Below are 26,943 nucleotides of genomic sequence, written 5' to 3' on the forward strand. Positions count from 1 at the left end.
TGTTGCAACTACAGCTCTGAGGCCCGCCTGGCTGAAAGCAGGTTTCTGGGGATTGTTTAGCTTCTATAATTGCAGCATAGTTGCTTAGAGTGCAGCTCAGAGCTGGTCGGCAGCAGGCGGGGAACCTTGGCTTCCTCCTTCACTGGAGCAAGCAAGTCTCCTGTTCGCTTCAGCTGCCTGGCTGCCGGTCGCCATCTTGGTTGTCAGTTAATTTGCATATCACCCTGATTAGCCGATGGGAAGCGTGTCGGAGGTACGGTTAATTACCATGTTTGTCTATTATTAGATAGGATATATACTAATCTGCCTATGATGTATCTGTGCCAGGAGTGGGGAACGTCTGGCCCATGAAATCATTTGGTCTGGCCCTGCCAAGGCATTAGCGGTGAGTTAAATGTTTGACCAAATATAGCAGTCTAATTTTTAAGTTGATAATTTTGTATGGCCCTTGAATGATGGTATAAATATGCAAATGGCCCTTGGCAGAAAATAGTTTCCCCACCCTGATCTATGTGGATGTTTCAAATTGTATAATCCTAAAATTAAATTATCTTCTCCCCACTACGAACCTACTCTTCTAATTTTGTCCCTCCTCCTACCACTCCAATTTCATTAAATGGTTATCATTTTGATGTATAACTCAGAAACTAGAGACACACTTGTGATTTCCTTTGCTTTTCATTAATTTGAGTGCCTTCTACATAATGGGGACACTGTTCTAGATAATGGGGCTATAGTAATGACTAAAATAAAGCCCCTGAGTTCATGGAGAGTGCGTGTGCATTGGAAGTAGCGGGTAAGCAGACAGGCAAACAAAACCCAAATACATATAGGTCATGATTGATGTACGTAATGTAGGGAGGGTAGTTACTATTGCATAGAGTGAGTTGGGAAGAATCTGATAATAGAGACCTGAAGGAAGTGAGAGAGCAAGGATATAAATATTTGGAGAAAAAACATTCCAGGTATAGGAAATTTAAAGTTCAAAGACACTCAGTCTGGAACATTCTTGGCTAGTGAAGATGGAGAAAAGTGAACACAGAGAAAAGTGGGAGAAAGTAAGATAGTAGGGGGCCAGATTGTATACAGCTTTATGGTCTCTTTTAAGGACTTTAGCTTTTGTTGAGTGAAATGAAAAGGCATTTAGTGTTATAGACAAAGAGTAACAGGAAATGCCTTTGGTTGGAAAGAATCACTCTGACTACTCTTTTTAAAACAGACCACAGGGATTATGGGTATAAGCAGAGAAATCAGCTAGGAGAGAATTACAATAAACCAAATGAAATGATGATAACCTGGAACCTTCAATGCTTTTGTAATACATTAAAATTCAAAATCCCCTTATATGACCTGGCTTTTGTCTACTTTTTCTAATTCATTTTATATCACTCCCCTTCAAATATTATTCCATAGGTTATTCTCCTTTTTGTCCTCAAACTTGCCCATGTTAGGGTCTTTGCACAGTTTGTTGCTCTAGCTAGCTAACATCACCTCTCCCCTGTCTAACTCATACCTATTCTTTGGTCATAGTTTAGGATGATAACAATTCTAAAAGGAGATCTTGAATTATTTGGAACTTCTTACCATCAAATGAACAAAGATGTATATAATTCCTAGGTAAACTGTTTTGAACTATACAACAATTACATTACTTTATGGAAGCATCTTGCATTATGGGGGCCATATATTTGGCATAAACTTAAAAAAATATTTTAAAAGTTTGCAAAACATGTTATACTTAATCCCACTAAACTGTAGACTTAAAAAATGGTTAAAATGGTAAATTTTGTTATGTACATTTGACCAAAATAAAACATTTTAAAGGGATTTCTTCTAAGTTGTTTAGTATAATTTTGAAGATAGATGACCTCAGAATATTCTGAATAACAACCCAGTTTTAATTTATTTATTAACTTGTTTAAGTAGGTAACATGTTACTTAAACTTCTCTTGCCTCAATTTCATTACCAGTAAAATAAGGACACCTTATTCAAACACCTCTGTGAAGAGAAATTAAGAGAGAGACAATGATGAAAAACAACAGACACTATGCAAAGAAGGGTACTATTATTATCAGAGGCTGTGGGTTTGTTACTGGGCTGTTAATATATTAATGAGTTTATGAGAATTACTAACTTATTTTAAATATTATTATTAATTAAAGCAATGATTTAATTAATTGCTTGATCACTGACCTGCCTGGTATAGTTTACAATTTATTGTAAAGAGATTATTGATAACACTGAGCAATTGATTTCCATACATATAGTACTAAAATAATATTGAACTAAGCATCCATTATTGGCAAAGTAACAATACTAATAAAGTTAGTCATGGATAATGAGCATCACCATAAGCATTTCTACTCACAAACTAAAATAGAAAGAAGATAATCTGAAGATTAAAAAAAATCCGCTAAGTGAGGGCCTTTTGGATATATATACAGCTTGGCTTCAACAGATTGGAATTTAAATGTATACATTAAATACAACAAAACAAGTCCTTAATAGGGATTTAACCTGGCTTTCTACTTTTAAAGGCTCGATTAGTACAATATATTGTATTTTCTAGTGACACTATTTAATAATACCAATTTATAATTTAGAGGATAAGCCTGACACACTTTAGAAATGTTCATCCATAAAATATTAATGATGTAAGTATACATTTTAATAAAGGAGAAAAATATGTGTTAGAAAGATTTCAACATCAAGAAAATAAACTGATTTTTAGGTAATAAAAGTAAATCTAGAACCATTTTTTCTTTCACTTTGGTTTTCTGGAGGGGGGTATATTTGTAGTTACCATTATAAATTACAGATTTTCCTTTCAATTACAAATAAAAATCAACACAAGATACTTCAGTCTAATCATATTAATTAAGATGTGATCTCTGTAAGTAATCCTAATGAACATATTTATATTAAATTGGTGTTATCTTTTATAGCCAGAGTAATGTAAAACCATTCTTTATTAGAACCAGATGTACTTATTTACAACTCCTTGAAATAACCTCTCTATTTCCCTATATTCTATATTCATCCTATTATAGAACTAGGGACAAACAATATTTAAGTCATTAAGCAAATTATTTAAGTTATCAGAAATAGAAGTATTAATCCTAAAGAAACTTGTATATATTCATTTGGAAGAATGTGAAGAGCAGAAAAATAAGATCGTCCCACCCTGTATCTGAGGTTAAGAAAAGATGTTTTCATGACGAAAAAATCATTATTAATCAAGTTATACAGGTACAAGGCATTATTTTAGAGATACCATTTCTCCCCCAGCTATAAAAACTAAATTCTTACAGAACTATGTTATATATACTCTTCCCCAAAATAATTTGTCTGAGAATTCAAGGTCTCTTTTCCCAGTCCTCCCTCTCTTTTAAAAGGAATACTTCTCCCTATCGCTTCTCGGCCTTTTGGCTAAGATCAAGTGTAAAAGGAATACTTCTCCCTTACCCTAGTTTTAACAATGAGAAAAGTAAAAACACTAGTATCTGTGTTGAGAAAGTGAATGGATCTAATACAAGTAAGGGAGTTTCCATTTCTTTATTGTTATCAAAATAGAACACCTGACGGAGTTGTCACTTGATAGATGATTTAACACATTTTTGATGATAGCATGCCATGAAATTTTCGGCACATAATATGGAAGGAACTCAAATGATTGAGTTTAATTTCCTGAATTAGATAAAAATTTGCCCTAGGAAGAACTCTGAATTTTTAGTCCGTCACATTCTCAGTTTATCAGAAGAAGTAATTTTCTTTAACATCATAAGTATTTTTAAAAATTCTTATGTCTCGGGGTTTAAGTGTTTCTTTTTTTGATGGAAACCACACTCATTTAACTATAACTTTGGTTAATTTGAATAAAATTAGAAAGCTTCATGTTAAACTGTGCTTCCAAGAATTTGTGTTCCAATAAAAGGAAAAAGAATGTCTAAGGTGAGAGAATAGCATTATATTAAATAATACCAATTATATTTTCTAGTGACTCTATTTGAATCCTATTCAAAGCTATGAAGTACAGGAACATAGAAGTAATAGCTTCAGTAATCATTTTCCTCTGTTTTTATAATATAATGAGAATCTAATTTCCTAAAAGAATGTTCTCTCTGTATAGTACTGCTCATTCTCTTTAAGTCTTAAAAAACACACAACACCAAATCCTAAACTTTCTATTAAACATTCTTTTGAATTTACTGAGTAACTTTTTTTCCCAACCCGAGATCACAAAGTGACCTTAAAAAGGTTGGAATTCACAACTGATTTTACATTGTATGACAGGAATAATGGACAGGTCCTTGATTACTATAAAAATTTTCAATGACTTCCCAGAGTCTATTTAAAGAGCCCTACTACTTCCAAGTAAAAAGTTTGAAAACAACCATCTTACGCCATGCTGCTTTCCAGTGGAAAAGACCATATCACTCCCCTGCTTCAAATCCATCTGAAGAGTTGCTTCTTCCAGGAAGCCAATCATGAGCCTCCTAGGCCTTGACAATGAAAAAGACAAGGTTGGAGTGCTCCTGAATCTACTCAACTAATGCTAATTAAAATAACCTCCAATAAAAAAACTAGACATTCTCTCACCGGAGTAATATGCACTAGAAAGGTATTTTGTTAACTTAGTTGTACCACCAGGACATGGTAGTATATGCCTATGATCATAACTACTCAGGGATAAACTGAACTCAAAAATTTTTAATTCCCTGTAGACTGAATATTCATACATAGTTCCACGTTATTATACCCGTTGGTTATCAATTTGCTTAAGGAGAACTAAACTGACACAGAAAAGGGAGATGATAAATTCCATTACTGAATAATACAGTGAAAAATAAAAGTATATTCAATTCTTTCTTCATTCACTAAGTCCAGCCAAAGTGGAATAAGACTTGTAGGAAAGAACAAAAATACAGGCTATGGAATTTGGAGTTTTTCCAAAGTCACTAGGCTTGACTCCTTGAATTTAAAAACAGACAAAATAATATCGACCTAATACGTACCTAATTCTTTTATGATGTGCCAGTCACTGTCCTAAGACCTTTATATTCATCAACTCACTTATCCCCACAAAACTCCTATGACATAGGTATTACTTTCCTCATCTGATAAAAAATGCGAATTGGAAATTACTTGTATAGGATAACACAGCTAATAAGTAGCAGAGATGTGTTTAATCCAGGCAGTGTAACTTCATAGTGTGCTCCTAACCTATATTATTAATTTTTGATGTGTTCTTTTCTTTTCTTTCTGGCCACAATGTGGTTTTTAAACTATTCTTGGTATCCCATAAGAATGCTTCTGGGGCCATTAAGTAAAGTAAAAGAAAGCAGATGGGACTCTGGACACTTCACCCAGTCAAAGCAATTTCACTACATCTGTTTAAATACTGATTTAAACAGTATTTTTACAGTAATAATACAATTAAAATTTTCACAGTAATAATTTACAATCTTTTCATGCTAAAAAGCAAAAGAGTTTGCAAATCACAATATCTAGTTTATAATCTCCATAAGGTCAAGATTTATGACCAAAAGTATCTCACATTAAATAAAAATGACTTAATAAATTGAAACTATATGACATCCTCAACAAAATCTTAGCAAATCGGATCCAGCAGTACATCAGAAAGATCATACACCATGACCAAGTAGGATTTATCCCAGGGATGCAAGGATGGTACAATATCCGCAAATCAATAAACGTGATACATCACATAAACAAATTGAAAGAAAAAAACCACATGGTCATATCAATTGATGCAGAAAAAGCATTTGACAAAATTCAACACCCATTTTTGATAAAAGCTCTCAGCAAGGTGGGAGTAGAAGGATCATACCACAACATAATAAAAGCCATATATGACAGGCCCACAGCCAACATCATACTCAATGGACAAAAACTAACACCATTTCCCCTAAGAACAGGAACAAGACAGGGATGCCCCCTCTCACCACTCCTGTTCAACATAGTACTGGAAGTGTTAGCCATTGCAATTCGGCAAGAAGAAGAAATAAAAGGCATCCAAATTGGAAAAGAGGAAGTAAAACTGTCCTTATTTGCAGACGACATGATATTATACATACAAAACCCTAGAGACTCCATCAAAAAGCTACTGGACTTAATACATGAATTTGGCAATGTAGCAGGATACAAAATTAACCCCAAGAAATCCGAGGCATTTCTATACACCAATAGTGAACTTTCAGAAAGAGAGATTATAAAAACAATCCCGTTTACCATCGCACCAAAAAAATTAAGCTACCTAGGAATAAACTTAACTAAAGAGGTAAAAGACCTCTACTCAGAAAACTACAGGACGTTGAAAAAAGATATAGAGGAAGACATAAACAGATGGAAGAACATACCGTGTTCATGGATTGGTAGAATCAACATCATTAAAATGTCCATACTACCCAAAGCAATCTATAAATTCAACGCACTTCCCATTAAAATACCAACGGCATACTTCAGAGATCTAGAACGAACTCTCCAAAAATTCATCTGGAATAAAAAAAGACCTCGAATAGCTGCAGCAATCCTGAAAAAGACCAAAGTAGGTGGGATCTCAATACCAGATATCAAGATGTATTACAAAGCCACTGTTCTCAAAACTGCCTGGTACTGGCACAAGAATAGGCATATAGATCAATGGAATAGAATAGAGAGCCCAGAAATCGGCCCAAACCAATATGCTCAATTAATATTTGACAAAGGAGGCAAGAACATACAATGGAGCCAAGATAGTCTCTTCAATAAATGGTGCTGGGAAAATTGGACAGATATATGCAAGAAAATGAAACTAGACCACCAACTTACACCATACACAAAAATAAACTCAAAATGGATAAAGGACTTAAATGTACGACAGGAAACTATAAAAATTCTAGAAGAATCCAAAGGCAACAAAATCTCAGACATATGCCGAAGCAATTTCTTCACTGATACAGCTCCTAGGGCACTTGAAACTAAAGAGAAAATGAACAAATGGGACTACATCAAAATAAAAAGCTTCTGCACAGCAAAAGAAACCATCAACAAAACAATGAGAAAACCCACTGTGTGGGAAAACATATTTGCCAATGTCATATCCGATAAGGGCCTAATCTCCAAAATTTATAGGGAACTCATACAACTTAACAAAAGGAAGATAAACAATCCAATCAAAAAATGGGCAAAGGACCTAAATAGACACCTTTCAAAAGAGGACATTCAGAAAGCCAAGAGACATATGAAAACATGCTCAAAGTCACTAATCATCCGAGAGATGCAAATCAAAACAACAATGAGGTACCATCTCACACCTGTCAGACTGGCTATCATCAACAAATCAACAAACGACAAGTGCTGGAGAGGATGTGGAGAAAAAGGAACACTTGTGCACTGCTGGTGGGAATGCAGACTGGTGCAGCCACTATGGAAGACAGTATGGAGTTTCCTTAAAAAACTGAAAATGGAACTCCCATTTGACCCTGTGATCCCACTTCTAGGAATATATCCCAAGAAACCAGAAACACCAATCAGAAAGGATATATGCACCCCTATGTTCATAGCAGCACAATTCACCATAGCTAAGATCTGGAAACAGCCTAAGTGCCCATCAGTAGATGAATGGATTAGAAAACTGTGGTACATCTACACGATGGAATACTATGCTGCTCTAAAAAGGAAGGAACTCTTACCATTTGCAACGTCATGGATGGAACTGGAGAGCATTATGCTAAGTGAAATAAGCCAGTCAATGAAGGAAAAATACCACATGATCTCACTCATTCATGGATAATACAGACCATTATAAACTTTTGAACAATAATAGATACAGAGGCAGAGCTGCCTCAAACAGATTGTCAAACTGCAGCAGGAAGGCCGGGGAGGGTTATGGGGCAGGAGGTAGGGGGGTAAGAGATCAACTAAAGGACTTGTATGCATGCATAGAAGCATAACCAGTGGACATAAGACATTGGGGGATAGGGGAGGCTAGGGGACTGTCTAGGGCGGGGGGATAAAATGGACACATATGTAATACCCTTTGTAATACTTTAAGCAATAAAAAAAAAAAAAAAAAAAAAAAAAAAGAAACTATATGACAGTACTATACTCATCAGAAAAATCTAATGCTTACAAATACTATCACATCAGAGAAAACATTAAACACCAATATAATTAAATTGAATAACAATAATGTTAAATCACACAGACTGGTGTTTAATCTTTAATAATGAGCGACCAAAAAGATTTCACTATTTCAGGGCTACTGATGGGTTAAGCATAAATCGTGATCACATACTATAAAATGCCCACTCATATTTTTAGGATTACTGAATATAAGAAACTATATTAAAACTTAAATTATCAGTTTAAGTGTTATTTCATAATATTTTCTGATGTTCATGAATTGTCTTCTATTTCACAGAATTTATAAGGAAATTTGAAAACACAAAAACAAAAACTACTCTATTAGTTATCTTTTATCATTTCCATCTGTGGACCTAAGAATTTATATGTATGTTTATAAAACAGAGGAAAAAGGTTACTGCTACCATTTTGTATTCCCTATTAGTGTGACTACTGCGACTTTAGGTTGAGGGCTTACATCTAAATCAATTGAAAATCACTGAAGATTTAAGAAAATAAAACTGAAGTACCAGTTTTTCTAATTCTGGATTTGGATTAAAAGTCCAAAGTAGCAAAAATATAAACTCATATTTTCTACTCTACAATTTGCTTGGAGAGTTTTATTTTGGAGAAAATACAGTTTCCAACCAACCAAGATACAGACATGAAATGTATCTACTGCTTAAAATACTTTATTGAAATTTACGTCAGCAATTTTTCATACTTTATGATTACCAGAAAATAACATACTATCACCCTAACAAACCTCACCCTCATGACTGTATCTCAGTTGAAATAGAATATGTGAAGGTGAAACATATTAAGAACAAGTGTCAGCATTATATCTACCAAATTTTTTTTGTAATAAAATTGCTTTAAACAGTAGTAAAAACTAATAAAATGAAGTTTCTGACACCTTAAAACATATACAAGAAAGTTAAACAAATGCCAAACCTAGCTCAATATAGCTGATTAGAAGATTTAATTTTAATACTCATTTTTGAGAAATTACATTTAACCATGTGGAGACAAACAGTAAATAGACTACATCAAAGGCACAGGAAACTAGAATATAATATTGCCTTAAAAGGAATGCAAGACAGAGCCTCCCATGAATGACAGCATGAATAATCTTGCTTTCTTCTGAAAGACCCAAATATTTATTGCCTATGCTGTTAAAATATCTTCGTAATCTTTATGAAAAAGCACCAACATTGTTTTTCTATACTAGAATATTTAAAAAAACCTCAGACTATATCAAACTTTGACTGTTTATATAAAACATTTTTCAGAGATGGTATTAAGGATAATTTTCAGTGATCAGTAGGGTAGTCCAACATAATACAAACAAAATTGCAACTTGTCTGCCCAATCCCTATCTCTGAATGCTCACAACGAACGCACTGTACTTTGTTACCTAACTAAAGATAAGGACAATATGTTTATTGTCCTTCTCAGACGAGTTTTATTTTTCCTTTCCCAGAAAAATAAAAATGTAATTGTTTAATTAGTGCTAACATCCTAGAAAAGCAATTTTGAATAAAGTAACTCACATTAAAATTGAATAAATATTATTCATCAAATAAGGTTTAATGGAAGAGTTTATTAATCGACATAGTATCTGCAACAGACACTGAGTGGCTCAACTCTAAACCAAGAAATCAGAAACTAACCAATTATGACCCCTTGTACATTTTTAAAAGATTGCCAACTCCTGATCTACAGAGTGATGACAGTTTAAATCTATTTTTTCCAAGATTGCTATAAAGACAATTACAAAAGGATTTATTTATAATTTTGGATGGTGAACAGTCCTACACTTTTCTCAGATAGTAAAAAAAGATATGCAATAGTGTCCTTATCAAGCCATATTCTGTATTTAATCTTTATCTTTGGAGGCTGCCTCCTAGGCAAAGGAGATTCAGCATTAATTATGAATCGAGAACAGAAAATTGCAAATTTAAAAGTAAAATTCAGAATTTGCACACACAAAAAATAAATTAAAATTTAAGTATAAAAAACAGTATGTGCCTTTATTTCGGGTATTTGAAAAAAATTCTTATTTGTGAAAGGGGTAGTAAATAACCAGTTCTAATTTTATACACAGTGACAGTGATATTAAGATATATATAGATCTTGTTACTTCAAAACCAACAAGTTAAGTTGGAAGAGGGTATAGAAAGAGTAGGACAAAAAGGGAAGCTCCATGGAGAAACAGGGGAAAAAGGCAGTGATCTCTTATATCCCCAAATTAAAGATCTTTAAGGAAAAGTGATGTGTTAGAATATGTATACAAAAGGAGGTTCATAAAAATTTTTTTTAATCTTAACTTCACATTAAGGTAAAATAAAAAAAAGATTTAAATATAATTTTATTTAGAGTTAGAAGATTGGTGACCATAAAATATTTATTCTCTAACATTCCCATCAATGTCAAAACAAAACAAAACAAAACAGAAACAACCAACCAAGAGACTTCTACTGAATATGGTAGAGATCTCACTAGCTTTTTCTTCTTCTCAGAGAGCCTAGGTTTTCTGTTTGGAATTATATTTTTGCATGAAGTGATATTTAATCTTCCACTATGTGGTAATCAATTATATGCCACCCAATTGAGGAACACTGATAAAGATATTCTATTACCAGCACTAGAATGAATGAGTCAAATGCGTATGTGTAAATATTCCACAAAAATAGAAAATTCTCAAAACATATATAATACTCATGTTCTGACATACAAAACCCAAGTCTACTCTTCTTGTATTACTGACTCTCACAAAACACATGAGTTTCACATTGTTTGGAAATACCTACCTGAATAGCTGAATTCATGAAACACGTATTTCCCAAGTTACTTAGGCCACAGAGGCCTGGCTGTTCATTGTTTCTTCCAGGTTCTGAATAATCATAGTTCTTATAAGCAGTATATGATGGGAGACAATAATTTGAGTTTTTCACACTGGAAGAAAACAAAAAATATTTTTCACAATGCAATCAATGATCACAATGTAGTTATAATGAACAGAGTACTTTCAACTTATTTGAATTAGGTGGTCAGTCATTGACTTTTTTATAAAGCACTTAATTCAGGATCTTTTTAATATTCCCTTAATTAAGACACTCCTCATCCAATCAACAAATCACTGCATCTTGTATCACACCAACAAAAACAAACCATTGTATCTTTCTACCCTTGATTAACTGGAGCAGCTTCACAGCTTGCTCCATCCTCCATTGCTCCATCAAATTTAAAACATTTAGATTTTAAACACCACCCGCAGCAATAAATCATCTCATTTATGTCCCTTTTACATCCTGCTATTGTAAGAGAATAGTAGAAACATGAAGGGTTGTACCTTAGTTACAAATCAGACCAGAATTTAGAAGGCCTCTGTGACATCACTGTACTGATGCACTGAAAGTTCTATTTATAGTTTCTAGGCTAGACCAGCAAAATCTGGTATTCAAATGTGAAAAAAGCCAGGGGTGATCAGGAATGCAAAAATGAAATGATTCTAACCAAGTACATTCCAGAATTATTTGGCTTTTCTTTCTTCTAGGTTGTTAGAATAATGCAGTTTATTTAACTAGATGAATATAACCTCAGGAAAATTTGTACTACCATAATAAATACTAAACTTGAAAAGATATCAATCTTTGAGAATATCAGGGTAATTTTAGAAAGAACTAAGAAAAGTCAATCAATAAATTAGTGCCTTTCTTTTTATATGAAATAATTTTTTTTCTGGAAAAATATGGATTCTCCCTTAAATTGTAATAGGTTACCTTATAATTATGTCCAAAGTATCCAGTATAATGGATACTTTGGACATAATTTAAAAGCATATTTTCAATCATTAAAAAAATTCATTAGTACAAACCTGAACAAGAATCAAATTTTTTAAATTTAATAATGTAATTTTTTTTTAAAAAAAACCTGCTACAAATAAACATGACAACTTCAACGGGCTTACAATTTGTTGTTGATATTTTTTAAAAGTAGATTTTACGTATAATTTCAAATACATTATATTGCAGCTTCTATACTTCCACTTTATTATTTTAACAGTTTAAGTGTTTTTTTTTTGCCACAGCCTGTTCTAATAAAGCCTTTAGTAAACACACACACACACCCCCCAACAAGCTAAATAGGTAAAACACACAAAACCACATCAACCAAAATTATATACACAACACTAGCCTAATATTTTTGCATTTTAAGAAATGCAATATTTTTGCATTTTTAAGAAAACACCCACCTTCATCACAAAAAGACCAACTCCCAGACTAAAAAAAACAACCCAACAACAACCTACCCCAAGACTGAACAAAAACAGCAGTGCCCAAAGAAATACAATCTAGATCAATTCAAATTCAGAATTGCTAGTCTTGTAGCTGTATGCTTATTTTAAACTTTTTAAAAAGTATGAAACAATAGAATTCAAGCATTTTGTTTTTTGCAGATCAGTAGCTTTATATCTCATATTTTATTTTATACTAGAGGCCCAGTGCACGAAATTTGTGCACGGCAGGGAGGTGGGGAATCCCTCAGTGCCTCTCTCCAATCCGGGACCACTCAGGGGATGTCCGACCTCCCTGCAGGATCAGGCCTAAACCAGCAGTTGGACATCCCTTTTGCAATCTGGGACCACTGGCTCCTAACTGCTCACCTGCCTGCCTGTCATCCCTAACCACTCTGCCTGCCTGCCTGATCGCCCCTAACTGCTCTCCCGTGCCGGCCTGATCCCCCTAACTGCTCTCCCATGCCGGCCTGATCCCCCTGACTGCTCTCCCCTGCTGGCCTGATCCCCCTAACTGCTCTCTCCTGCCAGCTTGATTCCCTTAACTGCTCTCCACTGCTGGCCTGACCTCCCCTAACCGCCTCTGCCTCGACCCCACCACCATAGCTTTTTCCAGAAGGACGTCTGGAAGATGTCCGATCTAATTAGTATATTACCCTTTTATTAGTATAGATTCCTGGTAACTAATAAAGTACTAGGCACCTATAAGCAATTCAATATAGGTTCACTCAATGACTGATGACTAGATTCTTGAATCTAATTTGAAGACATGCAACAAAAAACTTAATCCCGTGTTTATTATTTCTATTAAGAAGTGCTATATATGAAAAAAAGCAAGGTCTATATTTTCCACACATTCTACACATTAAAAAACTCATAATTCTGGCTATAAAGACATAAAATTTTAAGCAATCTATGAGTGCACAGGGAAGGTATGCCCAAATGCAAGCTCATGCCTATACTTACACACACATACACACACACACACACACAAACACAGGCACAAGCTAAAAGACTAAAAGCATATTTACATGCTTATTCCATAAGTATATATTCAGATATATTGGTCTCCCCTACACATAACACAAATGGATGTTGGAAGCTCTATTCTTCTCTGTGGCAATAGGACATGATTTGCTGAAATAGTTTTTCTTATTTACTGAGAAATGAGTAAAAACTTATTTGGAAATTCAGTTTTATATTTTGTCTTTATTTAAAATTTTGTTTTAAAATATATTTTTACTGAGTTCAGAGGGGAAGGGAGAGGGACAGAGAGATAGAAATATCAATGATGAGAGAGAATCATCAATCAGCTAGCTGCCTCCTGCAGGCCCCATACTGGGAATTGAACCGTGACTCCTGGTTCATAGGTTGATGCTCAACCACTGAGCCATGCAAGAAGGGCTATTTTGTCTTTTAAAATCTGAATCCTTAGGCTGGGCTATTCTGTCTTTTAAAGTCTGAATCCTTAAAGGACTTCTACATTTTAAGTGTCAGGGTAAATATAAGCCTTTCCCCAAAGATTGAGGTAGTCTAGATGCACAATGACAATCGAAAGTGATCAATTTAAGAAATACTTTAAAACTATCATGATTAGTCACTTATAATCCACATTTTATGTGCTTTCTAAATTAAGTATTAAAGTCTGCAATGGGAAATACTAAAACCAGCAGTTCTTTAAATGCTTTGACAAAGTACATGGAAACCTATTTTCTCATGACTATTTCTGCTTTTTTTATTCTAAAGAGAGTAAGCTAGCCTGCCAGTAATCCTAATGGGAATTTAAGTACTTCACTAGGTTAATTCTGTATTATAATTCTATCTCCTTAAATATACATTAAAAATCTAACATTTTTTGTAAAATTGAGCCCTTATCTTTTTATAAAAATTTCAGTCTTTTTAATTAGTACTTACATTTGACATTATAAAATTTATACATCTATTATTTAATCCTCATAACTATAATTATGCTCACTTTGCAGTTAATGAAATGATGCTTTCAGCAAGTAACTTGTTAAGAAGCAGATGGCTAGCTAGCTCTGGCAATCTCCAAAACCCAGGTCCTTTTCCTAGCTTAATGTTTTACAGGGAGTCATTTACATTTCAAATAAGAGCTTTAAATGAATTAACAGAAAAACAGAAATATATTCTGAGGTGGAATGGCAAGAGTTGAGACAATAAATACATTAAAAAAATTGTTTTAAGGCAGTATTGTATCAAGACAAATGTAGTGAGAGAGAAAAATGCAGAAAATAAAAAGAGAATAAATTTGGTATGTATTAAAAACCTACTTAAATTATAATTAGGGCAAGAACAAATGCTGTATGGACTAATAGGTATAATAATTACATATGGTAAAGAAACAATATTCCAGCTTCAGGTTCTTCATAATATTAGTCCCCAATAACTTTATTAAACTTAAATAATTGAAAGTACACTTTGTATTACCTTGTAACTATTTTTTTTTATTCCTGAAGATAAATAAAAATGGTCTTAGTAATGTAACAGTTTAATTCAAGTCTTGAATTTGTAATAAATTTCATATAAACCTGTGGTTCATAACTACTGATTTTAATATATACTTTATACTTATAAAGTATCTCCACATATATCAAGTTTCAAAAATGCACATTAATTCAAAAAGGTCATTACTCATCCTATAATAAAAGGCTGATATGCAAATTGACCAAACGGCGGAACAACCGGTAGCTATGACCCGCACTGACCACCAGGGGGCAGACGCTCAATGCAGGAGCTACCCCCTGGTGGTCAGTGGGCTCCCACAAGCCGGGCTCACAGCTGACAAGCGCAGCGGCAGTGGCAGGAGCCTCTCTTGCCTCTGCGGCAGCGCTAAGGATGTCCGACTGCTGGACATTCCCTGAGGGCTCCCGGAATGTGAGAGGGGGCAGGCAATGCTGAGGGACCCCCACAAGTGCACAAATTTTATGCACTAGGCCTCTAGTTTTATATAAAATGGGTAATGATGCTATTTCCATCTGGTCTTAAGCTGCTACTTATTTCCACAAGTTGAAGGGAAAATTAAGAAATAAATTTTATGTAAAATAATCCTATATAATAAAGAGGTAATATGCAAATTGACCATCATGCCCTTGCACAAGATGGCCACCCCCATGTGGTCAAAGATGGCCACCACAAGATGGCCGCCATGGGAGGGCAGTTGTGGGCAACCAGGCCAGCAGGGGAGGGCAGTTAGGGGCAACCGGGCCAGCAGGGGAGGGCAGTTGGGGGGCAACCAGGCCGGCAGGGAAGTGCAGTTAGGGGTGACCGGACCGCAAGGGAGGACAGTTGGGGGCGACTGGGCCAGCAGGGGAGCAGTTAGAGGGTGATCTGACTGGCAGGCAGAAGTGGTTAGGGGCAACAGGCAGGCAGGCGAGAGGTTGGGAGCCAGCAGCCCCGGGTTGTGTCCAACTGCCGGTTTAGGCCTGATTCCACAGGGTCGGGGTCACAGATTGGAGGGGGTGCAGGTTGGGCTTAGGGAGCCCACTCCAGTGTACGAATTTTGTGCACCGGGCCTCTAGTTGTTTAGATAACTATGATTATATTAAAGTTTTTAAAAATGAAAAAAAAACAACTTTCTGTATTATGTTTAAATTTGTTGTTTACTAAGAAAGGTAAGCTTTACTAATCGCGGTGATAACCTCCATAGCTATTTGCTTAAAGTTTCCTAATATGAAAGGACTATTTTAGTGCCTAAAAAAGATAAATATAAATAGTTAAATATATAATCTAGTATAGGAATAAGGTCATTAGTTAATCATGTTTTAAAAATAAAACACACCAGTTTCTCCCAATATTTTCTGCAGTCAGAGGTTTTGAGATCAGATTTTACTGTCATATTTTTACCATAACAGGGAAATAAGACAAAAACAGAAACACGACAGATCACATACACTAACATAGTGACTCTAGTCAAAATATAGTCCATATTTAACACATTCTGTATACAATGTTAAAAATATCTTCAAAGAATAACTATAAATACATGTTATACCTGGAACTGAATTATTTTATAGTAAATAGGGGAGCCATCTGCAATTGCAGAAACACAAGTAATATTTTATCTCCTATGAAAAAATTACTTTTGATGAATTTAATAATAAAAACAAAACATAAACCAGATTAAAGGGGAGTATTTCCTTTTACTCTTTTACCAATGGACATTTTAAAACAGAAAAGTACATAAAACACTGCCATTTTGGATACTCATAGTGCCTTCGATATTTCACTGTTACACTATAATGTAATGCTATTAGACTATGGTGCACATATTTTTATTAATACTGAAATAAGGGAATGAGTGTTTTAAATCTTTTTAATACATACAACAAACTATTTTCTAGAAAAATCGTACTAATACTTCAATCACTCAAACAGAATCCTCATAAGAATAGATATTCATCACTTAATTTTTCCCATTGATATTGAGGTGAGAGAAAGTAGCTGGAGATTTTTATGGTTTTAAATTTACATTATCTCTAGTTAGTGGTGAATTTGAACATTTAAAATATTAATATATTTTAATCCTTTTATTTTTATTTCCCATCTACATCATTTGCACATTTTCATAATAGAATATTTCTCACATATTTTTATGAATGTTATATATTACGAATATTAACCCTTAATTTGCCATTTATAGCAAGTCATTTTTCCATTTATTTACCTTTTAATTCTTATGTACCTAACAAAAAGTAATTAATTTAAAGTTTTAAAGAAAAATTCTCAATAGCTATCCAATTTTCCCTACATTTCCTGGATAACCTGCTCCATTCTCCATTGGTCTAGAATTCTTTGTGTTCACATTAAACTCTTTTATACATAAATTTCTATTTCTGGGCTGTCTTACCCAGTCTGTTGATCTGTAGGTATATTTCTGGGTCAGCACTATGCTGTGCGAATTCTTGTATCTTTATAAGAGGTTGTGATAGTTGATTAATACTTTCTCATGATTTTTCCTTTCCAAATTATTTTGGCTATTCTTATACATTTATAATTCAGATGCATGTTAAACAAATTTTGTCAATTAACCCAAATATGAATTTTAAGGGAAAACTAATTAAAACTATATATTCAATTAATGGTATTATTTTAAAGATTATTTCATACACAGCTTTAGTCTTTTTGAATCTATTCTTTGGGATAATCAGATGCTATTTATGAACTGGACAAGTAGTACAAATATTTAACTACATAAAATCTGTTAACCTAATATATAAACCATAATGTATATAGCCAAAAAATAAAAAAGGATAATCATGTCTGGATTAAAGTTCTTCCTATAATTTGACTGGACTAATTAAAATAAAAGCTTTCTTTTTATCCTTTTCTATAAAATAAAAACCATGCTAATTTTCCAGGTAATAATCCCAGGTCAGAAGATCTAATGAAGTCCAAGTTATTTTTGATAAAGCACACAATTCCACTAACTTTTACAAATTCCAAGATTCTAAATATGATTCAGGATGGGGCAAGGGAACTGCTTCTCTGAACTTTTTAAAGAAACACTGATTGCCTTTTTATAATAAACATAAAAATGTGTAAGCTTTACAGTTGAGAATCACTGGTATACACTTTTCAAAAATACTACCTACATACTAGAGGCCCAGTGCACAAAATTTGTGCATTCGGGGGGGCGGGGAGGTGGGTCCCTCAGCCCGGACTGCGCAGTCCGGGAGCCCTCGGGGGATCCTTAGTGCTGCTGTGGAGGTGGGAGAGGCTCCCACCACCGCCACTGCACTCGCCAGCTGTGAGCCTGGCTTCTGGCTTGGCGGCACTCCCCCCGTGGGAGTGCACTGACCACCAGGGGGCAGCTCCTGCATTAAGTGTCTGCCTCCTGGTGGTCAGTGAGCGTCACAGCAACCGGTTGTTCTGCTGTTTGGTCGATTTGCATATTAGCCTTTTGTTATATAAAAGAATTGTAGGTGATTACATATCTAGTTCTAAAATGACATCTGAATTTATATTCTTTCTAAAAATTTGAATTCTAACAGATTTCTATGTATTGGAATGTAAATCTAACAGATTTGTGTTTAGAATGTAAAATTCTAAAAGTACTGTATTTTATTTTAAGTACTGTAGTATATGTATTGTATCAAGGGAAAGTTTGTAACTGTGTGTTCTTTCCTGTGAAGTTACTCCTAGAAAATCCGACCATTAATTTTTAAAAATTCAATTAGTGCATTAAGACTTTTATCCTAAATTTTGGATACAAGAGATTTTTTGCAACCACAATAGGGCGAGCAATTAGACAAAGAGTTTTTAAGATTCAGTGCTTACTTTCTGTTGTTGATGTTGTTATAATTATTTGATAGAGATGAAGGAGAGATCTTTGGTAAAGTTGAAAAATTGGATGCACCTGGGGACCTTTAAAAATATGAAAATGTTAAATTAGATAAAAAATGCTGAATTTTGAAATTAATTATGAAATAAAGAAAAGAACCAACAGATGACAATGTATGTAGTAAATGAATGCTGGAAAACAAATTCATGAGCAAAATCACTATAGATTTTTTGGCTTTCAATTTCCAATGTATTCTTTTATATAAAAAATAATGGTACAAAGGAAACTACTTTCAAAAGAAATTTATGAAATAAATATGCAACTTGCTATTACTCTTACAGATATACTAACCCAATAACACTAATTTCTACTTCAGGTAACCACTATGAATATTTTATAATCAACAATTTGCTTAAATCCATGGAACTAAAGTATTATTTTTTAAGGAAATATGTAAATAAAACCACTTGTGTCTCAAGTTAGAATGCCACCATGGATTGGATAGCATGAAAATTCAAAACATAATCCCCAAAAGTAATTTTTGGGCCGCTTTCTCTGCAAAAACAGAAAAGACATAAATCTGACTGTATGTTACATACCTCACTAATTCAGAATCTTTTTGGAGAAGTCTCAGTTATTAGCTTTTAATTAATTACTAGCTCTTAATCAAATAAAATGCTTTAAAAGCATGATTTATAATCAACAAATCCATTATAAAGTACTTAAAGGTCTATGAAAGATTTAATTTAATTTTATAAACAATTTTAATTTACTAGGCATCATCTAGCCTATAGTCTGTAAAAAGATAACTTTCAGTCTAGTATCTCAATCATCATAAATTCTAAATTAGTGAGGCACACGTGATTATTTTTAAAAATTATTTTATTTCCTCTACTCAGGTGCTAATGAACAATGAAATGGTCAATATGCAGGAAAGTACAATCTATAAAACTAGCTTTTAGTAATCTGGATTTCACTAAATCTACATAACTGCAGAATAAATGGTGGATAGTAAAATTTCTTTCATACAGACATTTTAATTTAACTTTTGAAGTTTTATATATTATAAAATTTTGGTAAATTTTTTTCTTCATTTTAAAGGAGGTTCTTTCTGTTTAAACAGGCTGTTCATAGGTAGGTTATATTAAGTGAGACTTAATTAGGTACCTTTCTAACAGAAGACTCTTACAAGATTTTATTTTACTATATTAAGCTCAAGATACAAAATATGACGAACCAAATTCTAATATAAAACACAGTAGAGAACCTACTTAAAAGGTACTTTTGTAGTTCTAGTATTCTAAGGCAAATAAAATACATTTTATTTGACCCTTACTAGTTTTAAAATATTAATAAAAATATAGGAATATCATGACATTCCCCCCTTCATGTTAAGAATGCTAAATTAGAAAATAACTAAATTAGACATTGAGGCATAATAAATTAAAGGAGGTTAATTTTTGAAAATGATACCCATTTGGCTATAATTTAATTCATTACAACTTTTCAGAGATATAAACTGCAATGTTCCCTTGAATTTAACTTATAGCAAAAATTATGGAAATAAAGATATATTATGTCATCCAATAAAGTGGCTGAGACACATACAAAGGGCAGGGAAAAGCAGTAAAAAGGCCCCAGGTGGGCAGAAAAAGAAAATAATATACAGAGTGGGGCAAAAGTAGGCTTACAGTTGTATGAAAAATAATATAATAATTAATGAATAAAAATATAAGAATAAACTGTTTTGTGTATTCACAACTATAAAATAATATATGGAGACTGCCCCACTCCGTACATTATTTTCTTTTTCTGCCCATCTGGGGACTTTTTACTGTTTATCAGCAACTCTACCTAAGGACAGTATTGTAAGTTTTTATGAAATTCATTAAAACATTCAAACATTGATTAAAAACTTCACCCCTGGCAAGTATTAGGAGTTTAAAGACAGAACTCTTCCTGACCTCAAACAGCTCACAAATTAATGGGAGAAAATGATACATAAGCAAAATAAATTCTGTGACAAAATTTAAAATTGTAACAAACTATAAAATTTTTGTGGATAGTAATATGCAGCAATTTTTAAATGATGCGCACAGATGGAGGTGTAGGTAGGAACTGAAAGTGAGAATATTCCAGGTAAAAGAACAGCACATGCAAATGCATGAACTGTAGATAATATGATGTTTATAGGGAATAAATTCAGATTGGATGAAAGAGTAAGAAGTATATAGTGATAGGAGTAGAAGTTAGTAACGTAGGTATGATAACATAGGACCTTTTATGTTCTATAAAGGAATTTGGGTTTTATCCAGTTGTGCTAGTACAGTCCATGGTCCCTTAGGGGACTCTAAGAACCTTTCAGGGTGCCCATCTATGAGGTCAAAACTATTTCTGTAATAAGACCAAAGTGTTATTTAAGTGTTATTTGATCCCTTTCACTGGGTGGATATTTGCACTGACAGCTTAAAAACAATGATGGGTAAAACTGCTAATACATTAGCATGAATTAAAGCAGTAGCACCAAACCATGTACTAGTATCATTGTATTCTTCACCACACTCCCAACCCTACACTAGAAAATACAGTTTCACTTAAGAATATCTATGTTGAAAAATAAAAGTTACTGATTTGATTAAACCATGACCTTTAATTAAACTTCTTTTAATATTGAGTAATAAATCAGAAAGTTTTCATAAAGCACACCTGCTACATACTGAACATGGTTGTCATGAGAAAAAAGACATTTATCTGAATTTCAAGTGAACTATCCTCTTTTCACTCTTTTACATAAAATGCTATCTGGCAGACATTTTCTCAAAAATACATGAAGGGAGCCTGTTACTTTAGGAAAACAAAACTTGAGCTTGATAGCTTCCCACTACTTAAAGTTTTCTCATTAAAACTGGATGTTTTAACAAGAGTAATTAAAAAAAATTATATAATGATTTATGTCAACATTTGGAATACCTGTAAAATTCAGTGAATCAAAATTTTCCACTGCATGAAGTTACACATGACAGATTTCAATGTAATAAAATAAAAAGTTCATCGACATGATATCAGATTCCACATCGCAATTAACCTTTCATCATTAAACCACCATGGGCTGAGTTCTGTCTGACATGGTATCAACTATCAAAAACAAAACAAAACTCCTCCCTGTTCTAACTATATATTTGTGCAATGCTGAATTTATAACCCAAACAATATATCACAAAAAATTCAATGCAGAAGCAGCTAAGAGAATTTAGCAAAAATTTAGAAATGTATTCTCAGTACATTTTTTGTTTTAGAAAGTAGTTATTTTCACATATATGTAGTTATGTCAATATATAATAGTGTAGTATTACTTATAAATAAATAAACATTTATTTTTAATTTCTAAAATACAGGCATCAATAGATATAACACATATGACAAAAGTTCTTTGGATCCTTAATAACTTTTGAAAACTTTGGGTTAGGAGGTAGAATCTGTAAGACAAGTTGACTAATTAAATAAAAGAAATAAGATTAAAGGAAGAACTTAAGATGGCTCTCAGATGGTACCTGAAATAAAGAATAATAGGATATGGATATAGTTTAGGTTGAAAGGATGGAAGAACATGGGTTAAAAAGATTTTAAGTTCAATCTGACATTGTGAACTCTACCTGACATTTAGGAAAAAATATGAAATTCAGCAGAGAGCTCTAGGTTAAAAATATGAAAAGGAATATTGGTGTCAGTTTGAGCTAAAAAACAGGATTAGCATAGAGTCCATCCACTGATTTTGAGAGCCTATTATTATGGTATGAAAAGAGAGGTGCTCAGATGGAAATTTGTGGAATATTAATGCATTTAAAGTGTGAGAAGTGCTACTGCATATGTTCAGTGAAGTTGTATAATGCACAGTGCCAAGGAGGACCTTTTACATATATTACAATGTGAACAACATCCTCAAGAACTGTGTAGTATACAACCTGCACAACCAAACATAGCAGCCCAGGAGAGGAAGAGAGCCAGCCAACCAGAGGATTGGTCAGAGAGGTAAAAATAGTGCTTGAAAAACTGGGGTGTAATAGTTTCAAATTAAGATAAATTTTTTAGAAGATAGTTACCAAAATTAAGTCTTAAAGAGAGGTCAAATAAACTAAGTTACAAAAAAAGTCAAATAAAGAGACTTTGTTAAATTCTGAATGGGTAGTAAGAAATTTTACTGTTTAAATAAATTAGCTGTAAAATAAAAAAAGTAAAAAATCGTATTTGGGGGAAGTTTATGTCTTTATAAAAAAGATGGGAGAGGTTTATTTACATTTATAGGCTTGGGGAAGATGATTCCGGACAAGAAACAAAGAATGGATGAGTATTATTTGAGTGTCTACTGTATTGTGGCAGTATGCTAGGCATTTGTATAGTTAGGAGAGAAAAGACAACAGAAGAAAAAACAAAGTCTAGGAACCACTGGAATAAACAACTTTACTGGAGAGATTGCCCTTAAATAGCACGGAGATTAGAGAGGGAAGAATGGATGTGGTCCACAGGTAATTTTAAAATATGATAACACTTCTTAAATGCTGTTACAGACATTATTAATCACTTATCGATTCTGATTTCCAACTTCTGACCTAGATTGCACATAGCCCAATCTAGCTAACATTGTGGAGTGTGTTTTTTTTTAAGGGTTGGCTAGTCAGTCTGTGCATTATAACCTGAGCCCTTTAGCTTTCTTCCATTGATGTAATTTGGATATTACACTGTCCATTAGCAACTTTGCTCTAGTGGCTTTCTAAAAAGAGAAGAGAGAAAAACGTTTAGAATATTACACGTAGATATTAAGCCATAGATACTAAATTTAACTAACCTAGGGTTAAACTAATTTTTGCTAGATTGAGGTAGATGTAACATAAGGCAGTGACTTATCTCTTAAACAAGACAGAAAAAGGTAAAACATCAACGTAACATAATTTTATAAAGAGAGAAAATTAAACTTTATCCCTTACAAGTGAATGCAATATTTGAATTTCCCTATCCTAATGTTATAATGAAAATCATGCAATTAAGACTAAGTTAAACTTGACTTTAACAGAAAAAACACAGCTTATTCTTGATAAATCAACTGAATATTTAACACACTAGAAAATCTAATACCATACTGAGCAACCAAAATATAGAAAAGTCAACCCTGAAAGTTGACATTGCGAAACAAAGATTTTAATAGTTACTTTCAAATCTGACATAAACAACCCAACTTTGTAAAATCTAACATTATAAAATAAAAATTACCTTTAAAAAAAACCAAGAGCAACCTTAAACTTTGCCCATTGTTTTTTTTTAATCCTCAACTGAGGATATTTTTTCCATTGACTCTTTGGAGTAGAGGGGAAGAGGGAGGGAGGGAAGGAGAAAGAGAGGGAGGGAGGGAGAAAGGGGGGAGGGAGGGAGAGGATGAGGGAGAGGGAGGGAGAGGGAGGAGGGAGGGGGAGGGAGGGGAGAGAGAGAGAGAGAGAGAGAGAGAGAGAGAGAGAGAGAGAGAGAGAGATATGTGAGAGAACATCAATTGGTTTCCTTCTGTATGCTCCAACCAGGGTTCAAATCGCAACTTAGGTATGTGCCATGACAGGGAACTGAACAAACAACCTTTTGGTATACAGGATGACACTTCAAACAACTCTAACTGAACCACATTGGCAAGAGCATAACTTTATTTCTTGTTCCTTAGTTTGACTGCTAATTAAGGCATTTATAACATAAAATATTCTACTATAAAAACTAAAATTACTTTTCTTTAGCCATTATGAATCTCAGAACCAAAACTACCATCACTTTTATTTTCAACTTCAATTTCCAAACATACACAAGCTCTCATGTACTTAGTATCAGTCACTCAGCTTCAAGAATTAACATTCTGTCATTCTTGTTTTATCTATCATCTCCTCAGCGCCCCTTTCCCCATGTTTTTGCTGAACTATTTTAAAGCAAATCTCAGACATTCATGATTTCACCTGTGAATACTATAGTACGCATCCCTAATAGATAAGAGATTAAAAAAAAAATTTATATTGATTTCAGACAGGAAGGGAGAGGGAGAAAGAGTTAGAAACATCAATGATGAGAGAGAATCAATGATTGGCTGCCTCCTGCATGGCCCCCCACCAGGGACCAAGCCCACAACCGAGAATTGATCAGTGAACTCCTGGTTCATGGGTCGACACTTAACCATGGAACCACACTGGCTGGGTGGTAAGATATTTTTTATTTTATACTACCGTTGGTCCCAATCTAATACTCAGTTCATGTTCAATTTTATACCAATTTTCTCAAAAGTATATTTTCTCCTCCAATTGGTTTGAATCAGGATCTAACAAAAAAGCCCATACATTTGCAGATTAATTTTAATAGCTTCAAAAGCCCTTACTGTTCTTGTTAACTAACTTCTTCTCTGGCTTCAATATGTAAATATGCTTATTTTCCACTTAACCTGATTTCTTTATCTATTCCTATAGTTAACTTTGACTTACATGTGTTACTGTAACTTGCTCAATTCCTTTTTGGAACAAACCAGAAGAGAAAGGAAGAAATAAAATACTCAATAATTATTTATGAGAACCTGTGAATATCAAGCATTTATCTGAGAACTACACACTTAAATTACATTCATTTATGATGAAACAGACTAAATTTTCTAACTTCAATTAAATTTGGAAATGGCCTTTATATATTTTAATCAAATAGTTAATGAACTTGACTGTTACCATGCTCTCTTTGGTAAAACTTGGAGACACAGTACTGTATTATACATTGTCTTTCCACAACAGAAAGTAGGTACAATGTTTAGATGAAGGAAAGATATACTCAATCAATGTGCACTTTCAGCATTTCAAAGGAAAATATGCGTATCCACTCAAGATCTAGATGAATGTTAAATTGAGAAATCTCAAAGTATAGAGTTATAGGGAGTGTATTTATGTACAAACACAAGCATTTCCAAAAATGATACGGAGTTTGGACAACTAAAAATAACCGGAAAAAAGCAGTTTATGGTAAATAGCAGTATATAGGAACTTCATTCTAACATTATGATGATGCCTTTATCTTTACATATCAAATACCTAGGAAAGGATGTGTATATTTAATTAACAAAATAATTTATATGTACTTTCCCTCTCCAGGAATCCTGCCTTTCCAACCAAGTACCACCTTGATTATCTTTCTTCTTTCAGTACCTTTCATGATGAATGATTTATGCGAGTTGTTCCATTCTCTGACTACAGTACTCATCCCCTCCTTCGCAATAATCTACTTCTCATTCCCATTATGCTGTCTCCACTTGTCAAATACATTGCATCTCTTCTGTTCTTCCCCCAATCTCTGCAACATGCAGTATTGCTGACCATTCCCTTTCTTAAGCTCTTTTTCCCTTGGCCTCTGTGACAAAATAAAACCCAAATTTTCCTTAACCTTCAAGATTATCCAACTTGATCTTTTTGTCTTATATCATTATTCAGAGACATCCTTTAAGGTTTAACATATACTTTATTACATGTTTTTTTTTTAAAAAAATATTTTATTGATTTATTTACAGAGAGGAAGGGAGAGGTATAGAGAGTTAGAAACATCAATGAGAGAGAAACATCCATCAGCTGCCTCCTGCACACTCCCTGCAACCTAGGTACATGCCCTTAACCGGAATTGAACCTGGGACCCTTCAGTCTGCAGGCTGACGCTCTATCCACTGAGTTAAACCAGGTAGGGCTTTATTACATGTTTTATCAGATAATTCATACATGTTTATGTTTCTCACTTCTTAGAATATAACTCCATGCCTACAGTTCTCCTAGTTTGGGTTCCTTATCTTTAACTGCATCCAAGGCAGTTTTGTTGGACTGTACCATTACTTCAAACTTTACATTCTCAGAAAAAGTCACAAATGTCTTTTTCTTAAAGTATGCAGGCCGACGCTCTATCCACTGAGCCAAACCGGTTTCGGCACACAAATGTCTTTTTCTTAATGAGAATAATAATGACTAGATTAAAGGAGATAATGTGTGGGAAAATTTATAAAAATTCAAAATGTCTTTAAAAATGACAAAACATTGAAGGTTTGGGGATATTACCCTAGATTTATAGGGTAATAGGTTGTATTTCAAATTAAAGATATTAATTAAAAATATGTAAGTATGAATGGATGAAAATGAATGAAAAGCTGGCTCTAGAGCCATCCTCTCAACAACC

At 33.6% G+C, this 26,943-nt stretch overlaps 1 protein-coding gene across 24 annotated transcripts in view; it reads right to left on the reverse strand.

Annotated features, from left to right (window-relative positions):
• Nucleotides 1-26,943, reverse strand: part of USP15 (ubiquitin specific peptidase 15) — a 126,351-nt gene that overhangs the window by 43,433 nt on the left and 55,975 nt on the right. For 11 of the 24 annotated variants that reach the window (XR_004966070.1, XR_004966071.1, XM_036299535.1 and 8 more), the window contains 2 exons: nt 18,726-18,812; nt 10,942-11,086 (listed from right to left, as the gene is read on the reverse strand). Coding sequence is in view for 14 of the 24 variants with exons in the window: in XM_036299535.1 (XP_036155428.1) it covers nt 10,942-11,086; nt 18,726-18,812 (232 nt within the window). In the remaining 10 variants the exon portion in view is untranslated. Of the gene's footprint in view, nt 1-4,397; nt 4,504-10,941; nt 11,087-18,725; nt 18,813-23,420; nt 23,498-26,943 lie in introns of those variants that run through there. The other 13 variants (XM_036299539.1, XM_036299540.1, XM_036299541.1 and 10 more) reach the window with 6 other exon arrangements.

The sequence above is a fragment of the Myotis myotis genome, unplaced genomic scaffold, assembly GCF_014108235.1.
Source record: "Myotis myotis isolate mMyoMyo1 unplaced genomic scaffold, mMyoMyo1.p scaffold_m19_p_3, whole genome shotgun sequence".
Taxonomy (NCBI): Eukaryota; Metazoa; Chordata; class Mammalia; order Chiroptera; family Vespertilionidae; genus Myotis; species Myotis myotis.